The following is an 11,919-nucleotide window of genomic DNA, read 5'->3' on the forward strand; positions in this document are numbered from 1 at the left end:
CCAGGAAACCTCCATTCTCATGAGTGGTCTATTGACCACACCTGGATTGGAAGGGAGGAAAAAACTAACGTCGGAGGTGAGGGAGTGGACCTGGCAACAGAACTAAAACAAGCTGAGCTAGCCAAAGAGGGACCTGAAGCAAGTTTAGAATAATAATAATAATAATAATAATTTATTATTTATACCCCGCCCATCTGGCTGGGCCTCCCCAGCCACTCTGGGCGGCTTCCAAAAGAATATTAAAATACTATGATACATCAAACATTAAAAGCATCCCTAAACAGGGCTGCCTTCAGATGTCTTCTAAAAGTCTGGTAGTTGTTGTTCTCTTTGACATCTGGTGGGAGGGCATTCCACAGGGAGGGCGCCACTACCGAGAAGGCCCTCTGCCTGGTTCCCTGTAACTTAACTTCTCGCAGTGAGGGAACCGCCAGAAGGCCCTCGGTGCTGGACCTCAGTGTCCGGGTAGAACGATGGGGGTGGAGACGCTCCTTCAGGTATACTGGACCGAGGCCGTTTAGGGCTTTAAAGGTCAGCACCAACACTTTGAATTGTGCTCGGAAACGTACTGGGAGCCAATGTAGGTCTTTCAAGACCGGTGTTATATGGTCTCGGCGGCCGCTCCCTGTCACCAGTCTGGCTGCTGCGTTCTGGATTAGTTGTAGTTTCCGGGTCACCTTCAAAGGTAGCCCCACGTAGAGTGCATTGCAGTAGTCCAAGCGGGAGATAACCAGAGCATGCACCACTCTGGCGAGGCAGTCCACAGGCAGATAGGGTCTCAGCCTGCGTACCAGATGGAGCTGGTACACAGCTGCCCTGGACACGGATTTAACTTGTGCCTCCATGGACAGCTGTGAGTCCAAAATGACTCCCAGGCTGCACACAGGAGCTATTCCTGGAAAACCTAGAAGCCATGTCAAACGAGCCTCCCCTCCCCTCCCTATCAGGAGAGAATTTAAGGTGCCCTTCCCCAACTGAGCCAACTGAGACAGACAAATGGCCAAACAGCTTAAGGGTACAATACCTGGACAACCTTATCTTCTACTTGTCAGGGATGTTTGAAGAGTTACTCAAAACTCATTTCACACAGATAAGCAAAGAACTTGAGCCAATTAAAAATTTCCTAGAACCTGCTTACCACCCTAACTGAATTGATTAAGAACCATGAGGTCGCTCTCCCTCACATGACATCTGGGACTAGGACTAATGGAGGTGAAACTAAGCCAGACTCAAAAAAACAAACAAACAAACAGAAACAATTCAGTGCAGGAGGGAGGATCCCTTGCTCCCAAGAAACCGACCTTAAAGAGAAAATGCTCAACACAAAAAATGAAGAAGACCAAAAACATCAAATTGAGAGACCAAAAAGGAGCACCGACCTGCCGGACTAAAAAAACGAATTTTCAGAAGCTCTTTTAGATGCTGGAGAATATAACAACAAAGAACTCTGCTTCTACAACGCAAAAGAAAATCACAAACTCATGCATGCCAACAAAGCACTCTGAGGAAAAGCCCCACGGCCCAGCAGATCACACACCTCCCTCTAGTGGGGGAATAGGAAAACCAAAGGAAATTTCAGCTCCCAAGCAACCAAGCCTTCTCTTGACATCGCAAATAAATCCTGTGTACCCTAATATAACAAAAAAGGATCAAGATAAAACAATACAGACTTGTTGGAAGCTAACGTTAAATAATCACAAACTTGCCTTCACAATACTTCCCACAAATAGAGGACACCCATCATATGCTCAAAGAAAAGTAAATATTCCCGAAAAAATCGGAATAGTCACCAGGGGCCTCGTGACAGCAGAAAATATCATCAAGATAAAATTCCTCCCTCATGATACGGCCCAAAATAGGGCTATAGTGACTTTTAAGGATGGGCTCTCAACTAAACAGACCCTTTCAAATAAAGACAATTTCCTGAGGACTGGCTTGCTTGTGCACCGTTTCTTCGAAAACATCGAAGACACTTTACCACTTCTAGGAGCACATAGGCTAGCCAGATCAAAAACCAAAACCAGCACTGCAGAATCCAACAGCGCTGGAAACGGTAAGCTGCTCTACCCAGAGGCTGGCAATCTTAAACAATCTGGCAGGCTGTACAAAACCCTGCCCTCACCAAATAAGCTAGAAAAGGATTTCTCCTCAAAGGATGAACAACTCCTAACAACCTACCTCGAGCAGATCCTACTTTCCCAGGATGCACTAATTGAAAGACTTTCGACCATAAGGAAGTCCCTGCCACCTCTAGCCCCGCCTCCTCCCATGGAATTTAATTACATCAATTGCAAATCAAAGCCTTTAACCAACGAGGAATGGACAACTTGTCGATATCTGTCTCCAGAAGAAACGGACTCTCCTGCACCCCCTCCAATAGCCCAATCCAAAACGCAACAAGTCAAACTAGTGGTGCCAGCGCCGGGAATCGGCTCAATCTTCATGGACTGCCTGGGAATCCTAGAAGCTATTCATGCAGAGGAATGAAATAAGGTCAAATTAATACCCCCAAATTAGTCTTTCCCTCAAAAGGCTTCCCCATTCCTCTGCATCGCGGCTCAATCAAGCCAAATTCAAAGGACCTGAGGAATCAGCAGCAGAAAACAGCTATGAGTGCCTGGAATCTAAAAACCCAAGAATCAACTGCTGCCCTAAACATCATCTCCTGGAATGTTGCAGGCTGGTCCAGATGCCTCTCCCACTCTACAGACATTCCCTTCTAGCATCAAAACTTTAACATCATCGCTCTCCAAGAGACGTGGGCGGCTGAAAACCCATCATTGGAAGGATACTATACATATGCAGTGGGAGTGGTTGCAGGCAGAGGACCAGGGAGGCTCAAGGGGGCATTATTCATCCTAATCTCACTCTGCCTAAACGCCACCTGTAATGAACTGTCCCCCCTAGACCATCTAGCAATGGCCCTTCTCATATCCTGGGGAAACTGCAGTTTACTAATTATCAATGCTTATATCCCCCCAAGAAGCAAAAAACCCCGATACTGAGGGCATCTGGAATAGACTGGACTCTTACGTTAGGTTAGTGATAACAAACTATCCGGGAGTAAAGGTCCTGCTGGTGGGTGACCTAAACGCAAGGTTAGGTCCGGATGACCTCAGTTTAGAAACCAAATACAGGCAATAAATAGGGTACCCTGACGACTTTGGCCTGGAGGCTTTACAACTACCAAGGCAGTCAAAGGATCAACATTCAGATTTTGCTGGAGCCTGCCTCCTCAAACTCTCTAGGCAGCTAAGTCTTCATATCCTAAATGGTTGCACCAGGGGTGACATCCCCGGGGAATATACATTCATGTCTGGGATAAGATCCAGCATAATTGATTATATGTTGGTGGACAGCGAATTGCTAACAAAAATATTGAATTTAAAAGTTCTCCCAATCATAGAGGGGGACCATTTCTCTTTGCACCTCCAGGTGTCTCCATTAAACGAGTCACCCTTCCTGAGAACAGTATACCCTGCAGAGATCACCGCATTAGAGCGACCTGGTTGCCGAGTCAAATGGACCCCTGCACTTGATTCCAAACTGAAGAAGATTCTAACCTCTGAAAAACTCCGTACAATTTTAACTGGCTTTGGGAATAATCCTAGGCCTGAGGACCCAGTTTCCAAGTATGAGAGCCTGCTCCAACAATTAAAACCCTATCTTTTTAATACCACGGAGAAAAGGCCAACTAAACCAATAACATCAAATAAATCCTGGTTTGATTACACCTGCTTTGAGGCAAAGAAAGCCCTGCAAAATGCTTACAAAGCTGCCCTGACAGCTGAAAATTCTGTTAGACAGCTGAAAATTCTGTTAGACATCTGTTAGACATCATTCTGTTAGACATTGCTGTCCGTGCCCTTAAAAAAGAGTATAAAGACCTAATACTCCACCAAAAGAATGCCTATACCAGAAAATGTTGGCTAGAATTAATTAGTGCGGCAAAAGATCAGACACTATTCTGGAAACTGGTAACTTCTGGCACCCATAAAGCTATTTCCCCCTTAACCTCACAAATTCCCCCTAGCCTGTGGGTCTCATTCTTCCAATCTTTGTACGAGGACGCTGAACCTCCACTACGGAATTATAATATAGAACAACTGGCTAAATGGCCACCTGTTTCAGTAACTGAAGTGAAATCATATATAAACCAACTGAAAACGGCCAAAGCCCCAGACTCAGACGGCATTCTGCCAGAAATGATAAAAGCACAGGCAGATTGGTGGGCACCTTTCTTAGCTACCACCTTCTTCACCTACATAGATGACACTGGCAGCATCCCAAGGGAATGGGGAACAGCCATAATAGTTCCAATCTATAAAAAGGGCAACAGAGGGGACCCAGCGAATTATGGGCCGATTAGCCTATTAAGTGTGATCAGTAAACTCTACGCAAAGCACCTCCTTAATAACTTTACAGAATGGCTAGAGAATGAAGATATCCCTGCAATAGAACAAGCGGGCTTCAGACCTGGAAAGTCCATGACAGATCACTGCCTAACGCTACAACATCTCATCAAGAAATGCAAATCAGGAGGGCAGGCCTCACTATACGCTGCCTTCGTTGACCTAAAAGCAGCCTTTGATACAGTCTCCAGAACCAGACTCTGGGACAGACTACAGGGTACCAATATAGATAGAAGGCTTCTGCTCTTAATTGAGGCACTGCACGCAAACACGGTTCTTAGAGTCAGGTGCAGCCGCCTAGGACACCTAACGGACCCTATTAAAACCTTCAAAGGAGTCAGGCAAGGGTGCCTATTGGCCCCTCTACTATTTAATTTCTATCTAAGTAACTTAGTATCTGCACTCAATGACTCAGAACTCCACCCGCCGAAGCTTGCAAATCGGCATATTTCGGTCCTGCTATATGCCGATGATGCGGTAATTCTATCTAGAACCCCCATTGGTCTCAAATGAGTACTAAGAAAGCTCGCAACATACTGTGAATCTGAATGTCTCAAAATCAACTATCAAAAGACCAAGATACTCGCTTTTGGGGAAAAAACAAAGCTTAGAAGCTGGGAATTCCAAGGCCATAAATTAGAACAGGTAACAAACAGGTAACAAACTACACGTATAGGAATGGTGGTACAGGCCCAACAAACTACACGTTTCTAGGAATGGTGGTACAGGCCCAACAAACTACACATAAACTCCATCGGGAGCTCAGCAGAAAAAAACACAAATTGTATTCTTAAATTCTTCAGAGCACAAGGGGGCTTCTTCGTCCCCGCAGCTCTAAAATTATACAAGGCCAAAACTTTGGCACAACTCCTGTATGGTTCCTTTTGGGGCCTGCCTTCCTCTGCTTTCTTCCCCCTTGAGAGAGTTCAATCTAGACTTCTTAGAGCTCTCCTCCAAGTCCCCAGATGTGTCTCAAACGCATGGGTGAGATTGGAAATGGGGATGATGAGAGTGGAGGCTAGCATTTGATTAACATCAATTTACAAATGGCTGACATTGAATCTGTTCCCCACGAGGGATAGCCCCACTGATCCTCTGTGATCAATTCCAGTCAGGCTGGCAGACTGCAGTTCTGAACACCCTCCAGAAACTGGGTTTTGCCCCTCAAGCCCTTCTAAGTCTTGGCTTGGGCCAGGCAAAAGCCATGGTCAGGCGAAGAATATTAGATACCGAGAGACAACAGGACTGTACAAGGTGCCCCGACTGTAAAATTGGAGAAATTGAGAGATATATAGCCGCACCGGCAGCATACCTCTTCTTTCTCGTATCTAGAAATGCAAGAAGGCCTTTACACTCGCCAGAAGTGTGGCTCTTCCCTCACCGGTCCTGGATGGAGCCTTTAGTAAAGTCCCCTATGCCCAGAGACTTTGCACCTGTCCATTGGGAGAGACAGGAAGCCCAGAACACTTGTTCTTTAAATGTCCCTTTTACGAAGAGGCACGCAGTAAGTTCATTGATCCCCTACTGGTGGGGCTCGCCGAGCTTCCACAAAAGCAAAAATTTGACCTTTTGCTGTTAGGCAAAGATAAGAAGATCTGGATGGTCGCCAGATTCTGTGTACAAATCTGTAGGCGCAGACCATCGCCCAACTCAAAATAGTCCGGCATGAAAATCCCCAAACCCGGTTCCATGGGTGACTCTGAGTCAACTCCCTGGGATAGTTTATTGTTGCACATTGTTTCTAAATTTATTGTTGTACATTGTTTTAATTGCCTGTTTTAACCATATTTGCACATCAGTTTCTAATGCTGTGAGTGTCATCTATTTCAGAGGCTTCTACTCTGTAGCCTCTTATAGTTGTTTTAACTGCGAGTCTTTTAGTTCTTACGCTCTTAACAGTTGTTTTAACTGCATGTTTTTATTTGTTTTTAGTTCTTATCTGTTTTAATTATCAGTTTTTATCCATCCATTATCTGTGTTTAATCTTGTATTTTATTCAGATGTTTTATCCTATGCTTGTTTCTTTGTCCTTATTTGCTCCAACATTTATCAGTTAAAAAAAATCCTAACTGCTATTTTATTTACTGTATTTTTCACTCTATAAGGCGCACCAGACCACAAGACGCACCTAGTTTTTGGAGGAGGAAAACAAGAAAAAAAGTATTCTGAATCTCAGAAGCCAGAACAGCAAGAGGGATCGCTGTGAAGGGAAAGCAGCAATCCCTCTTGCTGTTCTGGCTTCTGGGATAGCTGCGCAGCCTGCATTCACTCCATAAAACGCATACACATTTCCCCTTACTTTTTAGGAGGGAAAAAGTGAGTCTTATAGAGCAAAAAATACGGTATATGTTGTTGTTTTTTATCCTGGTCTGTGACCGTAATAAAGTTCATTCATTCAAACCAATCTCCAAGGAACATGCATTACCCATCCCAGAAATAACAGCCCATGACCCACCCCACTGCGACAAAGGGGACATCGTAAACTTGCATGCCTGTTCATTTTTAAAACTATTATTCCAGATACTACAACCAGCAACACCAGGGTCAGGAAGTTCTGCCACCTGAGGTGAAAAGCCCACCACCACCTCCTTCCTCCTGCGCAGGAATGCCCTGCCAACCCTGCCCCCTCTTCCTGTCAAAGTCTGACCACAAGACACACATTTGTACATTACGATTCGGAGGTCCAAGAGAATTAGCAGCCCCCTCCCTGTGGCATCTCCCATTAAGTATCACAACCCTGCCAGCCTCTTACCTCACCCTTGGAGCACCAGGGATATGATCATACTTCATATGGATTGATTTTATGTAGCAGCAATAAAGGCCAAAAGCCAGAAGGGCCACCGCGAGCAAAATGTGCAGCAAGCCCCAGATCACCTCTGGCACATCCATGACAGCCAGGAGCTCGAGCCACAAAGCTGCAATGCCAAGCCTCCAAAGTTTGAATGACTCTGCCTTGGAGATTGGAGTCCTGGAGTTGTTGCTTTGGCAATAAATCCCTTTTGAGTTTGGGAGGAGCCAGGCTGGGATGCAGTAGGAGGAACCTTTACTTAAACATACAGTCCCTGCAATCAGATTGAGTCAGAAGGACCAAATGATGGTCCATTCGGATTTAATTTTAGGAGTTGGTACAATGCCAAAGCACCCAGTCGGAACATAGAATCATAGAATAGGAAAAAACAAAATAAAAAAATTCCTTCCAGTAGCACCTTAAAGACCAACTGAGTTAGTTCTAGGTATGAGCTTTCGTGTGCATGCACACTTCTTCAGATACACTGAAACAGAAGTCACCGGACCTTTCTATATAGTGAGAAGGTGGGGAGGGGTATTACTCAGAAGGGTGGTGGGAATGGGTGATTGGCAGATAGGATTGGCAGATAAGAGGATTCTTATCTCATTATACATGACAAAGCCATTTTTCACCTTCTCACCCCTTGCTTTTTCCTGTTAGACCTATTGCAGTCGTTAAGAGTCGTCAACAGGCTCATCGCAGCTATCTGCCAATCACCCATTCCCACCACCCTTCTGAGTAATACCCCTCCCCACCTTCTCACTATATAGAAAGGTCCGGTGACTTCTGTTTCAGTGTATCTGAAGAAGTGTGCATGCACACGAAAGCTCATACCTAGAACTAACTCAGTTGGTCTTTAAGGTGCTACTGGAAGGAATTTTTTTATTTTGTTTTGACCATGGCAGACCAACACGGCTACCTATCTGTAAATAGAATAGGAAGGAACCCCGCTTCAATGCAGGAATCTCAGCTAAAGCATCCATGACAGATGGCCACTGCTTAGAAACCTCCAAGGAGGGAGACTGTTCCACTGCCGAACAGCTCTTACTGTCACAAAGTTTTTCTGAATGTTGAGTCAGAATCTCAGAGCCTCTTTCCCCAGCTCGGGCTGGCAGCAGCTCAGGCTGTTCCCTTTCTCGCTCTTCAAGACATGGCAACCCTACTTCAGTGCAGGAGAAAAGAAGCTTTTCCCCTCTTCCATGTGACAGGCCTTGAGATATTTGAAGATGGCAAGCGTATCTCCTATCAGTCTGCTCTTATCCAGGCTAAACATACCCAGCTCCTTCAACTGTTCCTCATAAGGCTTGGCTTCCAGACCTCTGATCATCTAGGTCACCTTCCCTGCCTCCCCATGTGCAGTAGCCCCAGCTGAGGAGGAGGAGGAGGAGGGGAGTGCGGAGGACAGTGAGGAAAGGGTGAGAGCAGCCCCGAGTGCCTGCCTTGATTGGGAGCAGGTCCAAAGGAACTTATCTCCCCAGCCCAGCCTCGCAAAGCAAGGGGGGAAATCCTCAACCAGGAATCTCCCTTTCTTTCCCTTCTAGAAGAAGAATTGGTTCTTGGAGACACTGGAGTGTTTTTTTTTAGGGGGGGGGGGAGTCTGCGCCACCGCCCTCTTCCCCCTGGGGAGAAAGGAAGGAAGGAAGGAAGTTGAAGTTGAAAAATGTGTCAACCAAGCCAATGAGGACTGAATATCCACATCTAGTCCAGTATCCTCTCTTGCAGGAGCCAACCAGATGCCCATGGGATTCCCGCAAACAGGATCTGACCACAACAGCTCTCTTCCCATCTATGGCTCTTAGCAACTGGTAGCCAACGAGGCATAATACTTCCAACAGTAAAAGTAGGACATAGCCATAAGGGCTAGGAGCCACTGATGACCTTATCCTCCATGATATTGCCTAGTCCTCATTTAAATCCATGCAAGTTGATGGCTGTCACTACCCCATGTGGGAGTAAATGCCATAAAAACACTTATGTTTTCTTCATTCCCTTTTTCTGTCCAAAGGTGGGTCACTAAGAAATGATTAACCAGGTGCAATGCAACCTCAACGGAAGACAATCACAGTAATTGAGAATTAGAACAATACAGCTCAAAGGTCGAGCATAAAAGTCATTCTTCCCCATCTCCTAAGTTTGCAATAGGATACAGCTACAAAGATAGGTGTGTGCTGTCTAACACGGATGAAGAAAACTCTGGTGATTCAATATGGTGTTTCCTTTCAAGTTTTCTTTTAACACAGTTGAGAGTAATAGCTAGCAAAAAGGAGTCAGCCATTAAAAAAAGATGGGAAGTCACAGTGCAGAATTGCTAAGCCCAGACGTACTTGTTCAGTATTACTATGGTTGTTACTTTTATCTACTGTTTATTATGGAAAGTGGTTTGTCTGTCTGTTTTCTACAAGTTCAGCCACCGCTTGAGATACTGCTGTCAAACGTGGCACAATGATTCCCAAGGTGGGAGCAGCAGTCTTTGCAGATACCTGGACACCGGGTGCCATTTTGAATCAAGATGGCAGGCAGAAACGTAGCCTTGGTGTGACTTTGCCTGATTTGGGGCCTGAAGGGTCCAAACTCACAATTTATACTATCCATTTTAAAATAAAAATGTTTTGGTTTCTACAAATTCCTGAACAGCACCAGGCACTCACTACAGATTCCAGAATAAAGTATGATTTACTTCTGTCTTGATTATCAGATACAAGAGAAAGCTACAGGAGAGATGGAGAGCCTGTGGCTCCCTAGATATTGTTGGACTGCAGTTCCTATTACATGTGACCATTGGCCATAGTGGTTGGGGCAGATGGGAGTTGGAGTCCAACAGCAAGAGGACCACATACCTGACCTTCATTATCTTAATTTGTATACCACCTTTCTAAATACACAAGGCAGTTAACAAATAGCTTGGACCTACTGATTTCAACCTTGCTCTTCTCATCTCTGGCATGGTTTTGTTGTTGTTGTCATTTAGTCGTTTAGTCGTGTCCGACTCTTCATGACCCCATGGACCAGAGCACGCCAGGCACTCCTGTCTTCCACTGCCTCCCGCAGTTTGGTCAAACTCATGCTGGTAGCTTCAAGAACACTGTCCAGCCATCTCGTCCTCGGTCATCCCCTTCTCCTTGTGCCCTCAGTCTTTCCCAACATCAGGGTCTTTTCCAGGGAGTCTTCTCTTCTCATGAGGTGGCCAAAGTATTAGAGCCTCAGCTTCAGGATCTGTCCTTCCAGTGAGCACTCAGGGCTGATTTCCTTCAGAATGGATCGGTTTGATCTTCTTGCAGTCCATGGGACTCTCAAGAGTCTCCTTCAGCACCATAATTCAAAAGCATCAATTCTTCGGCGATCAGCCTTCTTGATGGTCCAGCTCTCACTTCCATACATCACTACTGGGAAAACCATAGCTTTAACTTATACGGACCTTTGTTGGCAAGGTGATGTCTCTGCTTTTTAAGATGCATTGGGGGTATATGGTGTTTTAAGGGAGGGACAGTACCTCTGATGGGGAACACATTGTGCTCCTTCTGAGGTAGTTTGTCCACCTTTGGTCTCCACCTTGCACTTGGCTGTCACCTGTGGCTTCTAGAAGCTGTCGGCATGCGACAGCAACCACACCCCAGAACAGCTTCAACTGGACAGCTAAACCAGGTGAGGGTAGCCAATAGTCCTTAAACCCTTGGTGAGTTAGGGACTTCCCCTGCATGTGAAGAGAGGCTCTGGCAGATTGAGAGGATGAGACCAACAGTGGGTCCAACAGTTAAGAAGGTGGTTTCTGCACATGCTGTAGAGGGAAATGAGGGGCAGATGGGGCTTGGCAACCTGGGAAGGTAGCCTGTCTAGGAGAAGGAAAACTCTGGTCTCAAACCTCTGCTGTGTTGCAGGATATCTTTGGGAGAGAAGAGGGCTAAGGAGTAAACCCAACACAAATCCAGAGTGGAGTCTTTAAGACAGTTGGGTGGCACCTTGTACACCTCCTTCCTGGCAACTCCTGCAGCCAAGCTGGTGCCAAGCGTATTGCTCTGCTTCCCTTTGGACCACATCAGTGAGTCCAAGAGGGAGGTCATCTGAGCAGCCCAGGAACTCTGCACACACTGTCAAGGCTGCACCCCAGGGAGGTCACTTCAGTGACATCTTGAGACAGATGGATGTCTACAACAAACAAAGATGAATAGAATCCTAAGAAAGAACCTGTCACTTAGCTTGTTCAGTTAAAGAAGGTTCCGTTGATGGAAGTTGTACCAATATGGGTATTCACTTATCATTTGAAATATTTGTTCTAAATTACTTTATTGAATCGGGGAACTTCATGTTGAGGACAACACAAGGCACCAGAAGTGAAATGCATTGCGTGAAGTTACCATGAAATATTTGAGGGCTGCACATCTTTTATCTCTCTCACCTAAGGCAGCTGAGGAATGGAAGAGGGAGACATTTGAGTACAGTGAGAAGGGAGAACACTGACATATGTACCCCTTGATTTCTCCCAGTGCCCTCCCCTGCCCTCCACAGCACTGCAAATGCCCCTTTGCGCTAGCGGACAGAGAATGTTGGATGCAGCCCAATATTATAGATCTGGGTGTTTCCACAGTTGCCTGCCTGCCTGCCTGCCTGCCTTTCTTTCTTTCTTTCTTTCTTTCTTTCTTTCTTTCTTTCTTTCTTTTGCGTTTCATTCACTGCTTTTTAAAGAGTACCCAACACCATGCCGTTATCCATTGTTTTCATTTT

General features: G+C 45.6%; 2 protein-coding genes across 2 annotated transcripts in view; one reads left to right on the forward strand and one right to left on the reverse strand.

Annotated features, from left to right (window-relative positions):
* The window catches only part of LOC309342309 (cholesterol 24-hydroxylase-like), a 31,128-nt gene extending 23,772 nt beyond the window's left edge, over positions 1-7,356 (reverse strand). Inside the window, exon 1 of the mRNA XM_081862838.1 lies at positions 7,165-7,356. Coding sequence (XP_081718964.1) covers positions 7,165-7,301 — 137 coding nt within the window. The 5' untranslated portion in view covers positions 7,302-7,356. The remainder of the gene's footprint in view (positions 1-7,164) is intronic.
* LOC309343561 (uncharacterized protein) lies at positions 1,479-3,315 on the forward strand. Its single transcript, XM_081865200.1, has 2 exons — positions 1,479-2,493; positions 3,039-3,315. Exon 1 carries the CDS (start codon positions 1,486-1,488, stop codon positions 2,485-2,487), a length of 1,002 nt encoding a protein of 333 aa, XP_081721326.1. The 5' UTR covers positions 1,479-1,485; the 3' UTR covers positions 2,488-2,493; positions 3,039-3,315.
* Positions 7,357-11,919: the final 4,563 nt, after the last annotated feature.

Source organism: Podarcis erhardii (assembly GCF_964252035.2).
Source record: "Podarcis erhardii genome assembly, chromosome: 1".
Taxonomy (NCBI): domain Eukaryota; kingdom Metazoa; phylum Chordata; class Lepidosauria; order Squamata; family Lacertidae; genus Podarcis; species Podarcis erhardii.